This window comes from Gopherus evgoodei, chromosome 1 (assembly GCF_007399415.2).
Source record: "Gopherus evgoodei ecotype Sinaloan lineage chromosome 1, rGopEvg1_v1.p, whole genome shotgun sequence".
In the NCBI taxonomy this organism is placed as follows: Eukaryota; Metazoa; Chordata; order Testudines; family Testudinidae; genus Gopherus; species Gopherus evgoodei.
Window position 1 is genome coordinate 18,406,805 of NC_044322.1, and position 26,099 is coordinate 18,432,903.

The 26,099-nt window shown below is 46.0% G+C and overlaps 1 protein-coding gene across 3 annotated transcripts in view; it reads left to right on the forward strand.

The window, feature by feature from the left end:
* The first annotated feature begins 1,173 nt into the window (after positions 1-1,173).
* Positions 1,174-26,099, forward strand: part of TMEM135 (transmembrane protein 135) — a 418,948-nt gene continuing 394,022 nt past the window's right edge. For all 3 annotated transcript variants that reach the window (XM_030558973.1, XM_030558983.1, XM_030558990.1), the window contains exon 1: positions 1,174-1,421. In XM_030558973.1, the coding sequence (XP_030414833.1) occupies positions 1,281-1,421 (141 nt within the window). In that variant the 5' untranslated portion in view covers positions 1,174-1,280. The remainder of the gene's footprint in view (positions 1,422-26,099) is intronic.

Genomic DNA, 26,099 nt, shown 5'->3' on the forward strand with positions numbered 1-26,099 from the left:
CCTGTTCACTCCACCCCTCCCATGCACGGAGTTCCCCATCCAGCCCTGTTCACTCCACCCCTCCCATGCACGGAGCTCCCCATCCAGCCCGCTCCACCCCACCCATGCACGGAGCTCCCCATCCAGCCCTGTTCACTCCACTCCTGCCATGCACGGAGTTCCCCATCCAGCCCTGTTCACTCCACCCCTCCCATGCACGGAGTTCCCCATCCAGCCCTGTTCACTCCACCCCTCCCATGCACGGAGCTCCCCATCCAGCCCGCTCTACCCCTCCCATGCACGGAGCTCCCCATCCAGCCCTGTCCACTCCACCCCTCCCCTGCACGGAGCTCCCCATCCAGCCCTGTTCACTCCACCCCTCCCATGCACGGAGCTCCCCATCCAGCCCTGTTCACTCCACCCCTCCCATGCACGGAGCTCCCCATCCAGCCCTGTTCACTCCACCCCTCCCATGCACGGAGCTCCCCATCCAGCCCGCTCCACCCCACCCATGCACGGAGCTCCCCATCCAGCCCGCTCCACCCCTCCCATGCACGGAGCTCCCCATCCAGCCCTGTTCACTCCACCCCTCCCATGCACGGAGCTCCCCATCCAGCCCGCTCCACCCCACCCATGCACGGAGCTCCCCTCCAGCCCGCTCCACCCCTCCCATGCACGGAGCTCCCCATCCAGCCCTGTTCACTCCACCCCTCCCATGCACGGAGCTCCCCATCCAGCCCGCTCCACCCCACCCATGCACGGAGCTCCCCATCCAGCCCGCTCCACCCCACCCATGCACGGAGCTCCCCATCCAGCCCTGTTCACTCCACCCCACCCATGCACGGAGCTCCCCATCCAGCCCTGTCCACTCCACCCCTCCCATGCACGGAGCTCCCCATCCAGCCCTGTCCACTCCATCCTCCCACGCACGGAGCTCCCCATCCAGCCCGCTCCACCCCACCCATGCACGGAGCTCCCCATCCAGCCCGCATTCACAGACCAGGCCCCTCGGCACCCCCCAGAGCATGCACCCATGCGGGGCTCGCTGTCCCCCTGGCTCCTCCTCCCGCCGGTCAGGCCGGGTGGCTGCCAGCCCCGGGGAACACAAGGGCTGAGAGTCGCGTTCTGCTCATCCGGCCCGGGCGCGGAAGGCGCTGATTGGCCGCAGCCCTCACGCGAGCCGCGCTGGGGGGCGGGTTTGGCCGCGAGTAACCCCGGACGCGCGAGCTGCCCGCGCGACCTTTCCCCAGCGTTAGTGGTGCGGCGGCGCCCCCGCCCCGGCGGTCGCAGGAGAGCGGAAGATGGCGGCGCTGAGCAAGTCCATCCCCCACAACTGCTATGAGATCGGGCACACCTGGCACCCGCACTGCGGCCAGGCCTTCCTGCACATCACCCACGGGGCGCTGGCCGAGTCCCTGCGCATCTACGGCACCCTCTACCTGGTGAGCCCGGCCGCGGGGGGAGGGCCGGGACCGGGGGATGGGCAGGGGCTGTGTGTGTGTGTGTAGAAAATGGGGATGGGCAGGGGCTGTGTGTGTGTGTGTGTGTGTAGAAAATGGGGATGGGCAGGGGCTGTGGGGGGGAGAATGCAGGGGGGCAGGGGCTGTATGTATGTATGGAGAATGTGGGGGATGGGCAGGGGCTGTGGGGGGCAGAATGTGGGGGGTGGGCAGGGGCTGTGTGTGGGGGGGAGAATGTGGGGGGTGGGCAGGGGCTGTGTGTGTGTGTGTAGAAAATGGGGATAGGCAGGGGTTGTGTGTGTGTGTGTAGAAAATGGGGATGGGCAGGAGCTGTGGGGGGGAGAATGCGGGGGGGGCAGGGGCTGTATGTATGTATGGAGAATGTGGGGGATGGGCAGGGGCTGTGGGGGGGAGAATGTGGGGGATGGGCAGGGGCTGTGTGTGTATGGAGAATGTGGGGGGTGGGCAGGGGCTGTGGGGGGGAGAATGTGGGGGGTGGGCAGGGGCTGTATGTGTGTATGGAGAATGTGGGGGGTGGGCAGGGGCTGTGTGTGTGTGGAGAATGTGGGGGGTGGGCAGGGGCTGTATGTGTGGGGAGAATGTGGGGGGTAGGGGAGGAGATGGGCAGGGGCTGTGGGGGGAGGTTGGGCAGGCCCATGGCAGGAATTAGGGGGATGACATTGAGTAGAGTGGAGAGGATCAGGACAAGGGGTGGAGGCAGAAGGGGACAAAGCATCCTGTGTCTGGTGAGCCCTGAATGGGACAGGGGAGATGGGGGGAGGGCCAGTGGGACAGGAGGAGGTCACCAGGGTGAGTTCTGTTGAAGGAGGAGGAGGGAGGAAGAAAGCCCTGGACTTTCAGGGACAGTGAGGGGAACATGGATGCAGGGCACTGGGGATAACAGCATCCTTTACTGGGAGAGAGGATCAGGAGATCCTGCAGGGAGTAGGTAGAGAACAATGGTGGTATCTCTGTCTTGTGAGGGGATACCTATCTGGGTGAGGCAAGGGTGTTGGGCATGGGGTGACTTTGGGGAAATTGGGCACCATTCCCAGTGCTTGAGATACTCCTTCCCCAAAGAGGAAACTATATGTGTAGGGGTCTTGTTAGATAGGGAGGCTTCTGGGATGAATTCTCTTGTAAGATTAAGGTATGTTACTCCTTATTTTGGAATGCATCTGGGATGAGCATCCTGCCTCCCTTTCTCTGCACCCTGTACATCTTTGGGGTATCTCGGATATGTCCTCCCTGCTTGACTGGAGATATTCTTTCCCACCTTTCCTCCACTTTGGGAGGTATTAGCTGTTCCTTTCTAAGTACATTTTTTTTCCTCAGGAAGTTACATGCTTGCCTCTTGCTTACCTCTCCTTTGCTTCCATCAAAAGTTTGTATTCCTCATTTTAAGTATACATATCCTACCTTGAACTATGTAATTTACAGGCCTCTGTATCCTGAGCAGGGTCGGCTCCAGGCACCAGCATTCCAAGCTGGTGCTTGAGGCGGCATTCTGTAAGGGGCGGCAGTCCCTGTTGTTTTGTCCCCAAGCAGCCCGCCGAATTGCTGTCGCTGACGACGGGGGCAGTCCATGTACCCTTAGGGCGGCAGGCGCATTTCCGTGGTGGTGGCAATTCAGGAGCAGCTTCTATGTTTAGCTGTCAGGGCCGGCTTCAGCTAAACATAGACGCTGCAGCCGAATTGCCGCTGCCGCGGAAACGCGCTTGCCGCCCTAAAGGCACAGGGACTGCCCCCGCCGTCCACGGCGGCAATTTGGCGCACTGCTTGGGGTGGCAAAAACTGTAGAGCCGACCCTGATCCTGGGGAACATGTGCAGAAGAGTGTGTGTGTATATATATATAAAAAATATGTTACACAAGATGTATCTTCACCTTCCCAGCAGTAGCTTTTGAGGCCTGATGAGATATTTTCCTAGTTTGACTAGGTGAATAGTGATATTTCATTTGGCAGGAGAGAGATTGAAATTTACAAGATTTGTATGCTGTTTCAAGTGGTGACAGGTTAAAAGAGAAAATTTCGGGTGTTGATCATTCTGTCAATAGCATCTGTGCAGCTCCCACTGGAATCAGTGGAAACTGCATTTTTAAAATTAAAGAGGACAGTCAGGCTGACAATGTGTTAAGCATGGATTGTCAAAGGAGAGCAAATAGATTAGGCACCCATTTAATGGATGTTGGGCACCTAACCCACTTAGGTTCCTTTGAAAATACCAGCTTAAAGATAGGATTGCACAAAGTATTTTAATCCTTTCTTACAAGAGAGGACTCATTGAATGAAAATGGTAACAGGCTTGCTTCTGAGTTAAAGTTTGTTGTTCCATAGAGAGAAATTTGCACACCAATCTTTACACAACCTTGTTATTTTTGTTTATCATGCTTAACTTTACCCATGTGAGTGATCTCATTAGCTTCAGTGGGGTGTACCACTTGTGAGTAAAGTGAAGCGCATGTGTGAGGTGTTTGCAGGACCTGGATCTTTGTTTGAACAACTCACAGCAATGAGTATAAAAAATCCAAATTCTGTGAAGAAAAATCAAATTCTACATTTTATGTATTCTAACTTTAAGTTCCTCCTGTTCTATGTGCTTTACAGCTTCTGTTTCATCTTCTTAATTTCATCAGTGGGTAAAGTGCTGTTTCCAGTACTGCTTTAGGCCCCGTCCTCTTCACAGCAGTAGAAATTTACATGCCTGGCCTTGTTCTCTGCCAAGCATGTAATTGTCTCTGTTTGTCTGCTTCTCTGGTGCCACAAGTTAATTAGTTATCTCCGCTTACCTAACTTAACATTTAATCTTCCAAAAGTTGTGTGGGAGTAAATTAGAGTGAACAGACAAGGAGAGAGTGACTGGCCAGAGGCCAGTGGTACGGAAATGAACACATTTGAGGACCGTTGTGAGCCATAGTCCCAATTTGTAACATCTACAGCTTACACTTCTGAAATCTTTGCCCACCTCTCTGTCAATTATGGAGACTGACTGAGCCAATTAAATGTAGCCAGCATTTGATTAAAATTATTTGTAAGTGAAATGTTGGCCCAAAACAGTCTTTTTATATTGTTAAGCAGTCCTGATATTTTTTTACACACCCATGTAATGTGCTTAAATGTACTTCAGGTAAAAATAAGCCTGCAAGCTTAGTGTTCCAACTGTCTTTAGCTTTGCTTCAGTTAATTTTGGAAAACTTTTGCCATTGACCTACAGTAAATTGACAGCATCATTTAAGGAGTATATTTGACAGTCAGTATACCTAAAATCAGCTATATAAGTAAAGCTATCAATATTCATATAACTATGTTGTTATGATGAGCCTTGTTGCTGTCTGTTGTTTGTATTATTGTAGTGCCTAGGAGCTCTAATTGTGGAGCAGCACCCTGTTGCATGAGGCCTTGGACAAACACAGAACAAAAAGATGCTGGATAAACATTAAGTATTAAAAGTAACTGCCCCTAAACTGCAGTTTTTCAAAATAAATAGTACTTTTAATTGTAGTGTCCTTACTTTGTTGTCTGTTTACTTGGAAATTCTCAGTGGGTCTTCCTGACACATACATTTAGAAGCTCATGTAGGCACAAATAGCTTCTGAGATGCTTATACAATCCATGCTATGACTCCTATGGCCTGCCATTGCTCCCAGCATTATTTACCCAATTTACATCCAGAATACAAAGTGTCTTCTCTGTATTGGTAGGAAGAGTTTTTAAATGTTTGTTCAGTAACTCATCATTGAGGGACCTCATTTCTGTAATTATGGTGTTTGTTTTTGGATCGGAATAGTTGTCTTCCTCTTGTCCCCCTCATTCCCTGTGCCATCTTCCCCAAAACTTCTCCTTGTTCCCAGTCCTGTGGATCTGGCCACTCTACAAAGGGATTTGAAAATAGACTGCTTTTATACTGCATGTCCAGACCTCCATCATAAATAAAAAGAACAATTTACATCTACAGGGTGCTTTTGCTCAGCTTTGAGCACCTGTTAAATTTGAATGATTGTCTTCGAAAATTCCACCAAACATGGGCTCCAATGCAACTTGTGCATAGCAAAATGCCAACTCATACAACTTTTGGCGGGCCCAACTATCACTTGAAGCCCTAGATCAGTGGTCACCAACTGGTCGATCGCAATCTGGCGGCACAGTGGAGCTGCCGCTAAGATGGTGGCCCTCAGGGTGGGGGGCCAGGGGTCTCCTGCCATGTGCTGCTGCTGCCTGCAAGTACTGCCCCCGCAGGTCCCATTGGCCGGGAACGGGTAGCTGTGGCCAATGGGAGCTGCGGGGGCAGTGCTTGCAGAGAGGGGCAGCGTGCGGAGCCATATGCTGCACCCCCCCTCCAGGGGCCGCAGGGGCACATTGGCCTCTTCTTAGAGCGGCGTGGGGCTAGAGTTGGCAGGGAGCCTGCCTTAGTGGCAGCCACACTACACTAGCAACCAGGAGCCGCTGGAGTTAAGTGCTGCCTGGTGCAAGGCTGCACTCCAGCCACCAGCCCTGTGCCTGCACCCTGAACCCTCTCCTAAACCCTCAGCCCTGAGCCCCTTCTCAGAGCCAGCATCCCATAATCCGTCCTGCACCGCAACCCCCCTCTAAAGCTGGCTGCTCAAACCGTCTGCAGAGTACCCAAAGGAAACCATTTGCCAATACACATGCTAGTTGTGTGTGAATTTGATGTGTCTAATGCATCACAGTTTTCGGTGAAGTCAATAGGAATTCTGAATCAGCTCCTTTCAAGGTCAGACCTTTGGTAGTCAGTGTGTGACTAAACCTACAAGCCAAGAGAAGCTCTACATTCACTGGTATTTTTTGCTTACTTCCACTCAGTTTGAGTGAGGCAGAATTTTTCTCTTAAATTATATCTACAATTTGAAAGCTACATAAATAATAATTTTAGTGATGAGTATCAGAGGGGTAGCCATATTAGTCTATAAGGTTCCACAGGACTCTTTGCTGCTTTTACAGATCCAGACTAACAGACGTTTTGGAGCATGAGCTTTCGTGGGTGAATACCCACTTCGTTGGATATGGATCCGATGAAGTGAGTATTCACCAACGAAAGCTCATGCTCCAAAACATCTGTTAGTCTATAAGGTGCCACAGGACTCTTTGCTAATTTTAGTGATGTGGTTTAAAATTTTTAGCTAAGAAAAAAAAATTAAATATGAAAAGTTATGTTTTTCTTCAAATACAAGGCCAGTTGCAAAATCAGAATATCACCTTTTACCCTTTTCAAGGAAACCTATAAAACACAGGGCTTGTTTACATTGGGTATTTTTGGACCAACTGCATCAGTAGAAAAAATCTGTAGCGTAGACAAGCCCTAATCAGAAGTATAATATTAAGAAGCATGCACCTCTTGGATCAAACGTCACATAACTGCAAGCTAAAGATCTCATGGAACCTTTTTTTGAAGAGTAATGAATAAATGCTGTTATACTGAGTAACATTCTAAATCCTTTCTCTTTGTCACAGCAATGGATCCAAATATCCAAAACTGTGAACTGCTGAGTGCTGAATAGCGGCTCAGTTTGCTTACACCTTAGTGCATCACATGTATTTAACTTGCTACTTTGTAAACTGTTTCTAGATAACTTGAACATGAAAGGTGATGTTTAAAGCTAAATACACATCTACTTTGATATAACGCTGTCCTTGGGAGCCAAAAAATCTTACCGCATTATAGGTGAAACTGTGTTATATTGAGCTTGCTTTGATCCACTGGAGTGCCTCCCCCCCCCCCCCCCCCGGGGAACACTGCTTTACCACGTGATATCCAAATTTGTGTTTTATCGGGTGGTGTTATATTGAGGTAGTGGGGTAGTCTCCTTTCTCGCCGCACAGTTTTCATTAAATCCTTGACCTGCCAAGTTTAGTGGCGCTATAGAGGTTTCTCCCCCAACTAGAGATATTCTTTCATTTAATGAAACCAGGATTGATCTTTATTCTAAATAAAGCTATTTTCATTTGCCTCATGTTTTTATAGCAGAAGCATGTTATACATCAGAAAGTGGAGTAGATTGAATTTGTGAATAAGTAAACTGAATTATGTGAATTTGTCATTTATAATTAGAATATTAAATTTACTCAATTGTATATCCTTTTCTGTGGAAAGAAGTAGTCATTTTAAAAACTTAGTTCAATATTTATCCTAAACTGTTGTTTTCGAAGTGTGTTTGGATATCCTGTCTTGATTTCAGTTGGGCTTAAGAAAAACATGAGTGGATGTAAGAGAATATAATAGTGTGTCTATTGGTCAACAGTGATCTGTGGAATCAGGTTTTTTGAGTCTTCTATTCAGCCTGCCACTGTGACCTTGAGTAAATCATTTCACCTTTGTGTGCCTCAATTTTCCCATATATAATATGGGTATACTAATCACATGAGACCAAACTTGTGGAATTAGTGGCATGAGGCATGATAATTAATACTTGTAAAACACTTTGAGATACTAAAAAAAATTCTGTAAAAGTTTAAATTATTACTTAGAAAAGTCTAGAAATTTTTTTTTTTACAGCAGATGTAATCATACCAAACCTCTGAGCTCCAAAGAGTGTCAAGTATAAACAAGGCAGCAATCTTAGAGTAGAAACAGCTACAGCAACTGAGGGCTTGTCTACATCAGAAAGTTGCAGCGCTGGTGAGGGAGTTACAGCGCTGCAACTTTGAGAGTGTCCACATCTGCAGGGCATCACCAGCGCTGCAACTCCCTCTTTGCAGCGCTGGCCGTACTCCCGTTTTGTCTCGGGTGTAGAGGATCCAGCGCTGGTGATCCAGCGCTGGTAATGCAATGTAGACACTCACCAGCGCTTTTCTTGACCTCCGTGGAAGGAGGAAGCCTCTGGTAATCAAGCTGGTTTCCTTTCCCGGTTTGCCCTCTCGGTCCCGGAGCCAGCCAGCAAACCGCAGGGAAGGAGACCTGCTTGCTCGGGGTTCCGGGACCGAGAGAGCAAACCGGGAACGCCGCAGTTTGCTCTCTCGGTCCCGGAGCCAGCCAGCAAACCGCAGGGAAGGAGACCTGCTTGCTCGGGGTTCCGGGACCGAGAGAGCAAACCGGGAACGCCGCAGTTTGCTCTCTCGGTCCCGGAGCCAGCCAGCAAACCGCGGGGAAGGAGACCTGCTTGCTCGGGGTTCCGGGACCGAGAGAGCAAACCGGGAAAGGAAACCAGCTTCGCCGCGGTTTGCTCTCTCGGTCCCGGAACCCCGAGCAAGCAGGTCTCCTTCCCCGCGGTTTGCTGGCTGGCTCCGGGACCGAGAGAGCAAACCGCGGCGTTCCCGGTTTGCTCTCTCGGTCCCGGAACCCCGAGCAAGCAGGTCTCCTTCCCTGCGGTTTGCTGGCTGGCTCCGGGACCGAGAGAGCAAACCGCGGCGAAGCTGGTTTCCTTTCCCGGTTTGCTCTCGCGTTCCCGGAGCCAGCCAGCAAACCGCGGGGAAGGAGACCTGCTTGCTCGGGGTTCCGGGACCGAGAGAGCAAACCGGGAAAGGAAACCAGCTTCGCCGCGGTTTGCTCTCTCGGTCCCGGAACCCCGAGCAAGCAGGTCTCCTTCCCCGCGGTTTGCTGGCTGGCTCCGGGACCGAGAGAGCAAACCGCGGCGTTCCCGGTTTGCTCTCTCGGTCCCGGAACCCCGAGCAAGCAGGTCTCCTTCCCCGCGGTTTGCTGGCTGGCTCCGGGACCGAGAGAGCAAACCGCGGCGTTCCCGGTTTGCTCTCTCGGTCCCGGAACCCCGAGCAAGCAGGTCTCCTTCCCTGCGGTTTGCTGGCTGGCTCCGGGACCGAGAGAGCAAACCGCGGCGTTCCCGGTTTGCTCTCTCGGTCCCGGAACCCCGAGCAAGCAGGTCTCCTTCCCCGCGGTTTGCTGGCTGGCTCCGGGACCGAGAGAGCAAACCGCGGCGTTCCCGGTTTGCTCTCTCGGTCCCGGAACCCCGAGCAAGCAGGTCTCCTTCCCTGCGGTTTGCTGGCTGGCTCCGGGACCGAGAGAGCAAACCGCGGCGAAGCTGGTTTCCTTTCCCGGTTTGCTCTCTCGGTCCCGGAACCCCCCTTGAAGCCGCCCAACAGCGCTGCAGTGTGGCCACATCTAACACCACTTGCAGCGCTGGTTGCTGTAAGTGTGGCCACTCTGCAGCGCTGGCCCTATACAGCTGTACTAATACAGCTGTAACAACCAGCGCTGCAAAATTTTAGATGTAGACATGGCCTCACTTTCTGTTGACAGATTGGCTAACCAGAGACAACTTAAAGGAGGTACCGAACTGTACCCAAAATAGTGGGCATTTTTTAGATGCTCTATTTTTCCACTGACTTGAGCAGCCAAGGAATCTCTGAACAGACAGACACTGTTGAATGCTGGTGAACTCATTGACTGCTGGATCTGCGATCCTTTCCCGATTTCCCAATAATAATCCTGAGTGGGCACATTTTGATTTTTCTTGTGGGCAATGACTATCTCAAAAGCCAGGGATAGCTATGAAAGAGCAGCCCAAAAATAATGCTTTCAGGAGACTAGATATCGATCTATTACTGCTAATGCTATTAAAACCATGCTCAAGTTTGTTGAAACATCACAGACCTGTCTGTGCTGGTCCTACTCTTCGTACTCTGTTTAGAGTGACCAGATAGCAAGTGTAAAAAATCGGGACGGGGTGGGGGGTATTAGGTGCCTATATAAGAAAAAGCCCCCAAAATCAGGACTGTCCCTGTAAAATCGGGACATCTGGTCACCCTAACTCTGTTAGTGTTTGAAATGGTGCTAGCCATATGTACAAGTGCTGCCAGTACTATGCAGACATGTTATCTTTTAAAAATGTAATTCTAATTTAGCTGTTCCTATAAAGCATCTGAACTGTAACATTTAAGAGTATTTAGTATTTGCTTGTAAGGTATTGCTGATGGTCAGGAGCATGTCTGTTGAATACAGCACTCTTGTTTGAATACTGGAAACAGAATGTGATATAATGGAAGAGGCAACAGTAGATGGCTGGTGTCTTTGACTCCCAGTATTCTATAATACCTCTGTTACCAGCATCATTGTAAGGCTTTGTTCTTTAATACTTGTCATTCACTTTGCTATCTTCAGAAGGAAGGTGTTATAGGAAAAAGTGCAAAATGGTTAGTTGACAGTAGTGCTAAAAAGACTGGAATAAGTTTTATTATAATGTTTTAATTTAAAGATGCTCATGACTAAAGGCCTCCTGAGTGCCCAAGAAAATATGACCAAATAACATGACTTACAAAAGTCCAGTGTAAATGAGGCCCAGTAAATAAATAAGATTTAGTAATTAAAAATGGAAAGAGAACAGAATATGAAAGTGTATTTTTGTATTTTGAGTCATTAATAGTTGGCCTACTTCCTAAGAATGCAAACAGACTGAGGAGAAAATTATTTTTTTAGACTCCTTCACTTAAAAAATTTAAAGCTGGAAAGGAGGACCTTAGGTAGTTGAAGTATCAGGTTTGAAACATGTAGGCCTCTGGAGCTATAGGTTCAGATTATAGGATGGTCTATTTTAATCCTTCCATTTTTTAGTGTGGATATCATGAACTTTTGTCCACTTGCGATATGTAGTATCAGAGGGGTAGCCGTGTTAGTCTGGATCTGTAAAAACAGCAAAGAATCCTGTGGCACCTTATAGACTAACAGACGTTTTGGAGCATGAGCTTTCGTGGGTGAATACTCACTTTGTCGGATGCATGGCCACCCACGAAAGCTCATGCTCCAAAACGTCTGTTAGTCTATAAGGTACCACAGGATTCTTTGCTGTTTTTGCTGTATGTAGGTCTCCTGAATGACAGACTTAAAAAAAAATAAATTCTGATTGCTCTGTGTGAACATTTGAAATTTTTGTGGTACATTTCTTCAAAAGCAGTAGTGTTAGCTAGTGTCATGATTAAAATTTCATTTACATAATTGATTATGGTAGACAGAATTTAATCTTGCAATTTCATTTAGCTAAAGTATTCTTCACTTCCTCTTCTAAACTGTTGGTAAACACCTTCTGTGTTTCATCCCAGAGGTGGCTGAATTACTGTGGGGGTAGAAATAATTGTTTTTCATGGTGTATGTAGATAAATATACATTTAGAAAGCACTTTGCAAAATGTCTGAATAAAAAGTATAATTACAAAATAGTCTTGTGTTAGAGGAGAAGGAGAAAGCACTAATGATGGATAACTTATTATTTGTATCATTGTCGCGCGTAGGAGCCCCAGTCACAACTAGGATGCCATTGTGCTAGACTCTGTACAGACAGAACAAAAAGACAGATCGTGCCCCAATGAGCTTACAATCTAAGTGTAAGACAAGAGCAGACATACTGGTAGGGGAATACAAGGAAACAATGAGACCGTTTTGCTCAGTGTGATAGGCTGTGGTCTCTGCACACCAGTTGCCTAATTGTTGTCAAGTTTTTAATGACCTAAACTCTTCAACAGGCAGAAATTTTCTTGTTGCTTGTAGTGAATGTCTGCAGGAGGGTGCTGCTGAACCAGTGCAGAAGTGTAGACAGGACCAAACCATGTATAGCATTACTACAAGTGTAGACAAGAACAAATGATCTTTACTGTGATTTCATAAACAGTCTTTGAGGTTTTGGGCAACTTTGTATCATTTTCAGTGCTAGCTCTGGTGCACCGATTGCTGAGCTATGTTGTTGGCAGCAAAACTTTCTAGTGTAGACAGGGCTCCAATGGACAAAACTGAAACCTTTTTTTCAGAATGATCCCATTAAGGACTAAAGCAGGGAGGAAGAAAGAGTTCATGGGGAAGGAGATGTGACAGCTGGAGGTAGTTTGAGGCCAGAGGATGAGGAAGGTTACAAACAGGCATTAACTGCTTTGTAACTTTGCCTTCTGTTCCATGTGACAATACAGTAGAATCTAGACTTTTTTGAATACCAGTATTATCAGTGATAATTTTTATGAACCATTTTTTTCTGATTGGAGGGAAAACAATCATATTATGAAACTATGTGAAGAAGTACAGTAGAACCTCAAAGATACAAGCTACCAGAGTTACGGACTGACTGGTCAACTGGACACCATGTGGAACCATAAGTAAGCAATCAGACAGTAGCAGACACCACCTCTCTTCCCCCCCACCCCCACCCCAAAGTAGCAAATACTTTACCGTGCCTGTATTGCATCTTAAAGGTAGGCACATCTGGGATGCCTGTCCCTAACCCACCCCCTACTTGCCACATGGGGGGCAGTCACTTACAGGTAGGAGGTGAAGACACTGAGTTTCACAGGCACAGCTGTGGGCCCCTGAGCAGGCAGAGTAGGAACAGTGTTGGGGTCTGCAGCTTTTCTGTAAGCCACGGGTGCAGTCCCTCGCCCCCTCCGGAAAAGAAACTTCCTGAGTTCCTGCAGGAACCTGGCCTCAAGTGTTGCTGCTGGAGCGGGAGCCCAAGCTCCTGCCTGGATGTTGCGCTCTGGAGGAACAGCTCAGTTTTAAAGGCCACAGCCTGCACTGCGTACCCACTGACACCACAGTGCCTCACTCATCACCCTTGCAGTCAGGGGGTTAGAACCAGCTGCCTGTGAACATCCCACTCACTGGGCAGCCACTTACAGGTAGGAGATGAAGACACTGAAGTTCGCAGGCATAGAGGTGGGCCCTCTCTCTGAGCAGTCCACCCTGAGGAGCATCCCGCAACATCTTGTTCAGAGTTACGAACATTTCAGAGTTACAAACAACCTCCATTTCTGAGGTGTCTGTAGCTCTGAGATTCTATTGTAGTTGCCATCTGTTCACATTCTGGTGCCTTCAGTGCATTGGATATCACTTTGCATGTGGTGCATCATAGAACAACTTATGCACGGTGCCTACTGTAATTTTGAGAAGTTCAGTTTTAAGAACCCTTTCTTCTGGGGGAATTCTGCGCCTCTGTGCACACACAGAATTCATGTGACATATAGAATTTTTCCCCTGCAGAAAATACATTCTGCCGGAAAGGTGTTGCACTTACGCCTTTCGCCAGAGGCTGCTGTGGTGCCAGAACAGAGAGCACTGGCTCCTGGGCAATCCCAGCTGTGGATAGGGAAGAGAAGAGGCTGCCTTTTTCACAGCACGCTGCCTGTTGTGCCAGGTCAGGAGGCACAGGATATGGGGGGGATGTACAGCGTGGGGCACATGAGACTGCTGGGAGAGGTGTCACAGACTGGGGCAAGGGCTGAATGGAAGTAGGGATACAGGGACACATGGGGACGGGGGAAAGGGGTAGCTGCTTATGTGCTACCTCACACAAGTGACTCATAACTGTTTATTCACCAAGCAAACACAGCTTGTACAAACTACTCTTGATGCCCATGGTTGTGAAAAAGTCCCCTCACAGTGTTTGCACGGGAGTCTCGTTTGCTCAACCATCTCTGACGATAGTAATAACAAATGCATCCCTGTTCGGATGAGGAGCTCATCTAGACACACTTACTGCTCAAGATAGGTGATCTTCTTCTGAGCCCACTCTACACATCATCTTGCTGGAACTCCGGGCGTTCAGGAATGCCTGTTTTCATTTTATGCTGTTGATCAGGGGCAAATACATGAAGATCATGACAGATAACATGTCATGTATGTTTTATATAAATCATTAATGGGGAGCAAGATCACCCTTCCTCTGTGCTGAAGCAATGAGACTCTGGAATTGGTGCATATGAAATCACAGCAGTTTCCCTTTTGGGCATTCCAAACATCATGGATACCCTCAGCAGACACTTTTGCTCAGGACCACTAATGGGAAATAGATCCCATCATGCTCCACCACATATTATGGTGGTAGGGCATCCTGCAGGTAAACCTGTTCGCCATGGCCAGAAACGAGAAATGCTTCCAGTTCTTGAGAGGTGGACTGAGTTGCCGCTCCTTGGGAGATGTCTGTCTCTTTCATTAGACGTTGGGTTTGCTGTATGCATTTTCCTCCAATTCTTCTAATATCCAAAGTGCTGATCAAGGTAAGGAAAGATAAGGCCAGGGTTATTCTGGTGGTCCTAATGTGGCCAAGACAGACATGGTTTACTTTTCTCATCTAGTTGGCTGTTTGTCAACTGATCACCCTGCAGATGTTCCTCATCTTCTCTCTCAGGATGCCTGTCAAATTCTTCAGTCCAACCTGGAAGTTCTTCGCCTCAAACATGGCTGATCAATGGCTCATGGGATTAGACTCAGTCTGTTCTGAGAAGGTAACCAGAGTATTGTTGCATAATAGGAAGCAGTTTACTCATAATACTTACCTACAAAAATGGATGAGATTCAGCTACTGATGTGACAGTTTCCACCAGGGTCATCTTCGCTGTCATATATACTAGACTACATCCTGGAATTGAAAGAAGACAGGGTTGTTTCTGAATTCAATTAGGGTACTTTTGACAGCGGTTATGATGTTCCATTCTCTGGTGGAAGGTTTTTGGATATTCGGCCCTCCAGTGAAAAGGTTTCTCAAGGGGTGCGTGTGACGTTCCCCTGGTGTTATCTGGACTAGTGATCTGCTAGGTTGCTCCAATCTTTGACTCTGGGAGCCAGCCTTACCCTGCTCTGCTGTGAGAACCCCCACTCAGACTCTTCATGCACAGTCTCTGGCATGTAAGCTGCTCCCAGTGAACACTTTTGGCCAGCCGCTGCTTGGATTGTGCAACTGAATGACACTAGCCAATATCTCCAGTCCCAGACACAACCCTAGGAACCTCCATCTTTCAGTGTCCATTTACGCCCGCTGGACGCTGCAAGCTTATATGAGTTCGTCAATTTAACAAAGAAATTGATATGTACCAGGCTTGTTATCCCAAGGGGAGTCTCCAATACACTTCAAACCAAACACACTGCTTCAGGTAGAATAAACAAACAAATTAACTACAAAAGATAGATTTTAAGTGATTATAAGTCAAAGCACAAGAAGTCAGATTTGGTTAAATGAAATAAAAGCAAAACACATTCTAAGCTGACCGTAACACTTTCCATGCCCTTACAAATTTAGATGCTTCTCACCACAGGCTGGCTGGTTGCCCTTGAGCCAGGCTCTCCCCTTTGATCAATGCTTCAGTTGTTTGGTAGTGGTGTCTCTAAATGGAGGTGAGAGAGAGAGGAAGAGCATGGCAAATATCTCTCCCCTTTGTCATGTTCTTTTTTCCCTCTTGGCTTTGCTCACCCCCTCTTCCCCCCTTTCAGAGTCAGGTGAGCATTTCTTCAAAATAGTCCCAAGCTGACCAAGGGAAGGGGAGTGACTTCCTTGAGAGTCTAACAGATTTTTTGTTGCTGCCTAGGCCAGCGTCCTTTGTTCCTGTGAGACTGGGCTGGGTTTGTCCCGTACGTGCCCTGGTGAGAAGTGAATTGCCCCTCTGTTCCTGGAGAGTTTTGCCCTGAGCTTGTTTTAAGCCATGAGGATACATTTTCAGCCTCATAACCATATACATGAAATTACAACCTGTTATAGTAATGTTATAGTTACGTTATAACAATGCTCAGTGCATAATGAGCTTTCAGAAGACACCCAACATGACAAATTTTACGTTGAATACCACACAATCATATTATAAGGATGGACATGGGGATGCAGAGTGTTCCCCCAAGATACAAAGTGTCACAGTGAGGAATCATTTTGCACAAGTCAAACATCCTTCCCTGATTTGGGACCTCAATTTGGTGCTTAGATGCCTTACAAGAGCCCCCGTTGAACCTGTGGCAACCTGCTCCCTCCTTGACTTATTGTTGGCCTTCTGGTAGCCATTACTTCTGCTTGAAGAGTTGGGAAGATTAGCGCTCTGATCGCATGTCTTTCTTTTATGGTATTTTTCAGAGACAAGGTCACATTATGACTACACCCCAAATTCTTACTAAAAGTGTCCTCTGATTTTCACATTAACCTGCTTATTCATCTTCTACTTTTCTTCCCTACATAACATCTGAATAAGGAAGATTTAATATGGCACACACTCGGTGTCAGAAGGGCTTAAGCCTTTTACCTGGGCAGGACTAAGCCAAGCCATTTAGAAAATTTCCCGGATTGTTTTATGTCTATTGCAGACAGATCTAAGGGATCTCCAGTTTCCAAGCAAAGACTTTCTAGATAGATATCTGACTTCATTATCTGTCAGTCTCATGATCTTCAACCTCCTTCCAGAGTAGTAACCCTTTCTTTACTTTGATAACCATTCCTAAAAATGTTCCCATTACTGAAATATGTAGAGCAGGGGTAGGCAACCTATGGCATGGGTGCCAAAGGTGGCATGTGAGCTGATTTTCAGCGTCACTCACACTGTCTAGGTCCTGGCCACCGGTCCAGGGGCTCTGCATTTTAATTTAATTTTAAATGAAGCTTCTTAAACATTTTAAAAACCCTATTTACTTTACATACAACAATAGCTTAGTTATATATTATGGATTTATAGAAAGAGACCTTCTAAAAACGTTAAAATGTATTACTGGCACGGGAAACCTTAAATTATATTGAATAAATGAAGACTTGGCACACCACTGCTGAAAGGTTGCCGACCCCTGATGTAGAGCCACAACTTGGACCTCCATCCATCCCTTTTCTGAACATTATGCAGTAACTCATGATTCAGCTTTTGATGCTGTGTTAGGCTCTACTGTGCTGTCTTCAATTTTGGACTCTACTCCGAAGCCATCTGCTCCTTAGAGGGTACAGCTTGGTACTGAAGTGAAGCACCCATAGGGACACTAGTTGAAGAAGAAATTACTCGCTCTGTGCAGTAGCTGGGGTTCTTTGAGATGTGACCTCCCCCCCATTGTGCTCTACCACCTGTCTTTCATCCCCTCAGCTTTGGAGTTCTCTGCTATGGAGCTTTGCGGTAGAGAAGTAGTTGAGGGCAGTTTGTCTGTACAGTTCTATATAGCCACAGTGCAGAGCACAAGGCTGGATAGTGTGCATGTGTGGGCCGAACAGGGACTGCTACATAAAATCTCTGATCAAAGGTGCATGGGGTGCATACTCCCCTGAAGTGGAGCACCGTAGGAAGGAACTGAAGTGGATCATCCATAGGGGGACAGATCTTGAAGAACCACTATTACTGCACAGGGTGAGTAACCTCTTCTTCTAACCCCCTCATGTGAACACTAGACTATTCTGATTCAAAAATAAATTTTATATTGAAACAATGGTTGTGTATATGTTACTCTTTGTCTCTCTCATTCTTAAAGCAGTATTATGTAATTTGGCAACTAGCTTACAGTCTCTGACACTGGGTTCTGAAACTGCCACAAATATTATTTTTAACTGTGCTCACTATGTGCAGAAAATCTTTGGTGGGTCACTGCTTTTCTGAAAAATGTTTAAAAAAATTGCCTTGAACTCAAGCTCTTAGCTGTTTATAAGTGCTATAATTTTCCATCTGAAGATAATTTTACAGTAATATAAAATATTTTATTCTGATTTTTAGTCTTATTATCAGGTGATCATATTGTAATTTGCTAGTTTTCAAAAATTAACAAATAATTGATTATCATATTCCCAAACTTACAATCTAATTAAGCCTTGCCTACACTAGAGAATTGTACTATTTTAACTATATGGAGTATAGTTAGAATGGTACAATCTTCCTGATGTGAACACAGTTATACTTTATACCAGTATAGCTATTCATGTAAGGAAAGGGGAATAACTTTACTGGTAAGTCACTAGTATCTCAGTATAACTGTTATGCTGGGGGAATGCTGCACCACTGTGTGCATGCAAAATTCATGTCCCCCACAGATTTCTTTGCATTCTGGCAGAAAAATGCTTTCCTGAAGCAAAGGGAAGCTGCAAGAGCAGTCACACGCTCCTCCCTAGTAGCATGGGCCTGGAGCAGCTGGTGGAGAGGTAAATTACAGTGTGTGTAGTGGGGGAGAGGGACTGGGTGTGCCCTGGCTGGTGACTCCTAGCCTGCATCAGACTCAGCTGCTAGCCCTGGCTGGGCTGGGGACAGGGGAGGATGGGATTTCTTCTTCCCCTGCAAGGAGGAGTTGTGGGCCAGTCAGATCTATCCTCAGAAGCCTCCCCTGGCTGCAGAAAGTGTTGCATCCATGTGGGGCCCCCCTCTGCTTCCTGCCCCCATTGCTCCTCTGCTGTGTGGGGAGGGGTCCCTGTATGAGGAGCTGTTCCCCCATCTGCCTGACCCCCCTCATACGGATAACTGCTGCCGAGCCCCCTGGACTCCCACCTTGCTGAGCCTTGTCCTCCCCGCAGCCAGACCCCCCTTGCATCCAGACTTCCACCTGGACCCCCCACCCCCTCTGAGCCCCCTGCACTCAGCTCCCACCCCAATGATCCCCATCTCCCTCCACCTGGACAACAACGACGAGTTCCCCACATCCAGACTCCCACCCCACTGAGCTCCTACTACTGGCACTCAGACCCGCACTGGGCCCTACTCTCCCAGCAGCCAGACTCCCTGCTGGGTCCCCCACATCCAGCCCCTTCCTCTCTCAGCCACAGCCACCTTTGCCTGGCCTTCCCCCCCCATCTCAGAGTCCCATTTCTCATGCATGCAAATCCCACACTGAGCCGCCTTCCCCCAGATTGTCCCACATAGAACTCTCTCACCTCACATCTGAATCCCCTGCACAGTAGGCCCCTCCACACTTGGATCCTGTCATGCTGAACCTGCCTGCCTCACACGTGGATCGGGGGCAAGGTCTGGGTGTGTGTAAGAGACTCCCTCTCGCTTGCTGTATTGTTGCACCTATCTTGGAGGGGTGGGGCCCCAGGGTATTTCTTGAGCAGGCCTGGCCCTTGTGCTGTGTCATGGATGGGTGCAGCCTCACTGCTGAGTCCATGTCCTGGGGTGGGGATGGGGTGGGGGGGCTGCAGGGTGATCTCCCACCTCTGTGCAGCTAATGGCTTGTGCTCCCCACTGCCTTGCTGGAGCCTCCACATATATTTATTGACAAAATATGCAGAATTTTAAAATATTGTATGCAGATTTTTGGTGTAGTATTTCTTCCAGTGTAAACTGTGTCTATATTAGGGCTTTTACCAGTATAACTATTTCGGTTGAAAAATATTGTGTCCAACTGAAACAGTTATATTGGTAAAACTTTCAGATGTAGACTAGACCTTAGATAATACTGACAACGGAAGTGAGTAGTATTACCTCCATTTTACATATAGGTAGAGCCCTTTCAAATTCATGGTCCAATTTGGTCAATTTAATGGCCATGGGATTTGAAAACTAGTCAATTTCACGTTTTCAGGTGTTTACATCTGAAATTTTGTTGTGTTGTAATCATGGGTCCTGACCCAAAAAGGGGGCTGTGGGAGGATTGCAAAACGGTTGTCAGAGGGGTCACGGGATTGCCACCTTCACTTCACCGTGGAGCTTCCTGCACCGGAGGAGGCTTCCAGAGGTGGAAGTGGGTCCGATTTCCCCCATGCTGCTGGGAGTACCAGCCAGTGGTGGATTAACACATGGGCCCACAGGGTCTTGAAAAATGGGTGCCCTGAGCCCCTGCAGACTCCACGAACATGGAAGCCTTGAACCTGGATTTCTGAGCCCCGGCAGGAGCTGGGGGGGCGGGAGGGGGGAGTGTGCCCTGAACCTCAGCAGGAGCCGCGGGGCAGAAGCCCTGAGACCAGGCACCCCAAGACCTGGCAGGAGCCAGGGGACAGAAGCCCTGAGCCCTAGCAGGAGCCACGGGAGCAGAAGCCCCGAGCCCGGGTGCCTCGAGACCTGGCAGGGGCCGTGGAGGTGAGAGTCCTAGCAGGAGCCGCAGGGTGGAAGCCCCGGCAGAAGCCATGGCATGGAAGCCTCGAGCCCAGCTCCTGGCCAGGCTGGGGAGGGTCAGGACTTGCTCTTCCCCAGCACAGCTGTTCTCAGTGAGGAGATCAGATCTCCTCCAGGTACTTTCCCCAGCTGCAGGAAGCTCTAGGGCTGCTGCAGTGCAGAAGCCCTGGGTGTACCACCTTTGCTTCTGCACTGCCTCCAAAGGTGGGTCTGATCTCCATATCAAGACTGACCTTTCAGGGGAAGAACAAGTCCTGTCCCTCTCCAGCCCAGCTAGGGCGCTCCCACCATCATGAAGGAGACTGGATTTCATGAGGAAGGGCATATTTTATGGTCCATGACACATTTTTCATGGCCTTGAAGTTGGTAGGGCCAACATATAGGGAGTTGAGGCTCAGAGATTGAAAGTTGTCGAGGATACGCTGGGAGTCTGTAACAGAGCCAGGATTTGAACCCAGGCTTCTGAGTCCCAGTCAGATTCTTTTTAATTTTCTCTTTTGTGCATTATTCCCTGACGTTAGTGCTCCTTTTGTCTTTCTCTTCCGTTCTTGACTTCATGTCATTTCCTGCTATACCCTGTGCTTGTGACAGCCCACTTCATCTGATGCAGTCAGAACCTTCCCTTTCAAATCCTTCTTTAGAGTTCACTATTTCTATTTAATATTCCAATGCTGATCTCTTTTTTGGCACTGTTTGCTCCTTAATTGCTTGTGTGATTTCTGTTCTAAGGACCCCAGGGCAAGGATCCTGTACACCTATGTGTTGGTAAAGGCTGTGCATGTTGTATAGTCTATAGTAAATCCTGTCCATGTGTGATAATCTTTCTGTCTATAATCCTGGAGATGATACTGCTTGAACATTTCATTTAGTGGCTTGTTGCCAAATTACAAGGTGGTTTGTTTTTGTTCACCTTTGAAACATGAAAATAATTATTCTGTTGCTATTTTTAGGTTTAATCTGATAAAATGTGAAAAAATGTATTAATTGTACACTGATGGTGGCAAAATTTGTAGACGTTCGGTAGGGATCCTGCAGGCCCTAAAGGTCTTCCTTACTTGCTGGTGGTGGTTCAGAAGGTTGTAGTGAAATTCTTAATGAAAATCAAGGCAAAAATTTTTAAACAACAATTTAAATACAATTTTTACTCCTAATAAATATTAACCTTTGAACCCTAATTACACTATAAGAGGCATGTCTACTCTAATTTAAGCCCCATTTCAACCTGAATGTCATATCTTGAAAAATTAACTTGCAGATGCATGCCCAGTAGCACATTTTCGTAGGATGTCGCATGTGCTGTGCATGGGAGATGAGGGTTTAGCTGTAGCTGTATATTTTTATGCAGCCTGGTTTAATGTCAATTAAGGCATTACTAGAGACTATTTACATTTACTTGCTTTTGTTGAAGTACAATTCTAAAATGTATGATTCATTCAAAAATTTTCAACGTGATACATTTGTCTGTTCCTTCTCTTCAAAATGCAACCAGAGGAACCTTCACGGTGCTGAGTTTTATCCTTTATTTGTATGTTCAACACCTATTGACTTCCAGTAACATTTAGTCAGTTGGGAACTTTTACTTTGAGGACAGAGTGAAAAAACCTTTGACAGTTTAGCCCAGGGGTTCTCTGACTTTTGTTTTGGTGACCCCTTTCACACAGCAAGCCTCTGAGTGTGACCTCCCTTACACATTAAAAACACTTTTTTTTTATATAATTAACACCATTATAAATGCTGGAGGCAAAGTTGGATTTGGGGTGGAGGCTGACAGCTTGTGACCCCCCATGTAATAACCTTGCGACCCCCTGAGGGGTCCCAACCCCCAGTTTGAGAACCTCTGGTATAACCAAATGCTTGTCCCTGTCTGCACTGGGATCAGAACCATGGTAGCTAAAAGTATATGTTAAACACATTTGTTCTAGCAGAATTTCTCTGATTGATATTTGTTCAAACTGTGTTGTCTCTACCCATGACATTAATGTAATAATGAAAACATTCCATGTCCTCAGGAATCAGATATTGTGCTAGTGTCTGGGCAGGAAAAACTGTCATTATTACTATTATTATTATTATTATAATAAATACATTTGTAGTCATGGTTGCTGATTGTACTGTGGCCAGGAAAAGAGATCTGTGTGCACGTGCATGCACATGTTTTTATCACTGTGTCGAATGTTAACAGTGATTGATATAAGACTTTTTATAAACATTGTCAGCCATTGCAAGAAATAAACATGTTTTTTCGATACCTAGTGAGTGGTGGTGTAACTGTTAGATTATTCAAAAGACACCTTTTTTTTTTGGCTTTCACAGTTCAGTGGTTATAAGCTCTTTGTTAGCATGATAACTTCATAATTGTTATAATTTTTTCTTTTCATGGGTTATTAAATTGTCTAATGGGATTACTTTTATTCATCTTACATATCCACAGTCAGTTTTCTAAATGGGCCTCAACAACTTGAAAATCACAATTCAGTCTGAAAATGTTACCTATAAGTGTTACAAGAGACACTTTTGACTAGAGGAAGAAAATTTCCTCGTCTTTTCACTTTCTTTTGTTGTTTTTAATAGTACTCAGTTTTACTGTTCCTTGTATAGTTCAGTTAATTTATTCTCATTTGTATGGGCCTTTCATGCATTAACAAAGGGTGGCACTTAAAAAAAAAAAAAAGAAAAAAAAAAGGAAAATGTCAGTATTCTTGTAATAATTGGCAAGAGGGTTTGGGGTAGCTGTAATACCTGAAGCTTCTAAATCATAATTTGAAATTGACTAACTTTCAATTTGACAGTCTTTTAATGTAGCCTTTTAGCCAATAATGGAAAAGCTCTTCATTCGCTAATTTAAAAGGAAGCAGCATGTACGCTTACAAAATTCATCAGCATGAAGATTTGTTGACCTGTATAGGAGGGGAGGGGTGGGAGAAGGTGAAAACGTCGTTACGGGTAATTTATAACCCAGAAGATGTGATTTTAATGAGGAAATCATCTGTGACTATTTCACAGATGAATGAGCAAAGAAATCTCACTGAGCTGAAGGACACTCTATTCAAGAGTCCTCCCAGGAGCTCAGTTTAGACTCTGAGATGGAAATTGCATCCACTGAAAGTCAGTGTGGCTCTCTAAGGAATTACTGTGTCACTTGATTCTTGCCAATAGTTTCGTAAGTCTCTTGTTCTTCTCTATCCAAATCCATAATACCATGTGGTGGTCTTCCCATGATTTGAGACAAGCAGGAATATAGATCATAGGTTGCTGAAAAGGCCTCTAACATTATCATCAAGCCATCATGACCTCTGAATTACTTATTTTTGTGCAAATAGTTTGCACATGCTGAGGATATATGAATTGTTGATACAGATTCCTGCACAGCATGAGGCCTTCAGTGAAGTCAGTGTTAAGTCTTGTCTGAGTGGTACTGACATACTTACATGCATCAGTAACATAAAAACATTCAGGTCAGTCTGGCCTGCTTCACAAAAATTTTTCAGTTTTTGCAAAGTTTTGTAAAGAAATTTGAAAGGAGAGGGATGAAGGAACATTCTCAGTTGAAGGATCAAATAAAGGACAGGAAATGTCTGAGGTTCTTTACCTCTTTGTCTAGTATGCTCCAGTTGGCCATGGGTTGAATTTTTCTAAAACTGAACAAGTGTCAGATGCATCAGAAATTAGCAGGATTTGCATAATGCAGTAATACAAAACTACTCAAGATAGTTAAGTCCCAGGCAGACTGCAAAGAGCTACAAAAGGGTCTCTCAAAACTGACTGACTGAGCAACAAAATGGCAGATGAAATTCAGTGTTGATAAGTGCAAAGTAATGCACATTGGAAAGCATAATCCCAACTATACATATAAAATGATGGGGTCTAAATTACCTGTTACCACTCAAGAAAGAGATCTTGGAGTCACTGTGGATAGTTCTCTGAAAACGTCCACTCAATGTGCAGCATCAGTCAAAAAAGTGAACAGAATGTCGGGAATCATTAAGAAAGGGATAAGAAGACAGAAAATATCATGTTGCCTCTATATAAATCCATGGTATGTCCACATCTTGAATATTGAGTGCAGATGTGGTCGCACCATCTCAAAAAAGATATATTGGACTTGGAAAAGGTTTAGAAAAGGGCAACAAAAATGACTAGGGGTATGGAATAGCTGCCGTATGAGCAGAGATTAATGAGACTGGGACTTTTCAGCTTGGAAAAGAGATGACTAATGGGGGTATATGATTGAGGTTAATAAAATTATGACAGGTGTGAAGAAAGGAAATAAGGAAGTGTTATTTACTCCTCATAACACAAGAACTAGGGGTCACCAAATGAAATTATTAGGCAGCAGGTTTAAAACAAAAGGAAGTATTTTTTTCACACAATGCACTGTCAATCTGTGAAACTCCTTGCCAGGGGATGTTGTGAAGGCCAAGACTATAACATGGTTAAAAAAACTAGATAAATAAATGGAGGGTAGGTCCATCAATGGGTATTAGCCAGGATGGGAAGGGATGGTGTCCCTAGCATCTGTTTGCCAGAATCTGGGAAAGGCCACAGAGGATGGATCATTTGATGATTACCTGTTCTGTTCCTTCCCTCTGGGGCACCTGGCATTGGCCACTGTGACAGGAAGACAGGGTACTGGGATAGATAGACCTTTGGTCTGACCCAGTATGGCCGTCCTTATATTCTTAATGCTTATGATACACATAGCTAAGTATTTAAGGCTAATTTTACCTTTAAAAATCAGCTGTTTCTAGTGATGCAAATGCAGTTTTCTTCCCCCAGTGTTTAATGCTGTGATCCTGTTGGCGTAGATAGAGCAACTTATGTTCAGCAACTGTTGTAAGAAAGCGTGGTTAGCCAGTGTTTAGAACTGTGGTAGGACTATACTTTCTTAAATGGATGCTGAACTCAGTTGACCCCGTCTGTGATTGGCAGATGCATTTTCATCTTTGTTCATAGAAAGAGCCATGTTTGACACCTGAAGTTAAAATATCTCTTTCCTTTTTTTATATTTATAATTTTTTTGTTGAATTTTCCAAAACAACAGATATATAAAAATATCAGATTCATCATAAGACACAAAGTAAATAAACAAGGTTAGGTTAAAGGGAGAGGAGAGGAGAGGAGGAGACATATATCTTTAGCGTCTACATTAATCATAGACCTCTAGAAAGTCATCTCAGATTGCTTTGAATTTTTCAGGCATTCCTCTTGTGTGGAATGCCAGTTGTTAGCTGTGAGGTCAGCTATGTCACTGAGCCAGGCATCAATATTTGGTGGGGATTGATTTTTCCATTTTTGTTGAGTTAACTTTTTAGTCCCCAAAGCTGCACATTGGAACCATGCTGCCTTGTGAAGAAGTTAAAATGTCAGTTTCTTAATGGTGACAGGGCTTAACATGTTTGTCTGTCCTGGCTGGTAAAACCCATTGCTTATGATCATAACTTATGATTTTTAAGAAACCTTCAGGAGAGATAGTCATCTCTGTGCATTTGCACTTGAGGAAAGAAGTGAACTTTGCATTGCTGTAAGTTTCTAAATTTTAGATTGAATTGATGGTTCATATTTTGGATAGCTACTAATCATAGTGCTGCTGTGGCTATTGAGCAGCCACTTCTATTCAAAGCCCATTCAGCACAAATTATTTTTAATAAATGTTTAATACATTTCATTATGTCTTTTTTATGAGTTACATGGCCATAGATGATAAAAATCTGTGTTTTGTTTTCTTCACCTTTTTTTAGAGTAAATTTCTCTTGGATAACTAAAATATCAATTTATTCATTTGAAATCTTTGTACTTATGTTAACTCATAGTGCTCTGTAAGACCTATGACTTGCTAAGGTTTGAGAAACAACTGGTTGCAAAATAGATTATAGCATGGCTGGCTTTACTGTGAGGTGAACTGAGGCGGCCGCCTCAGGTTCCAGACTGTGCGGGGGTGCCACTAGGACCCAGAGTG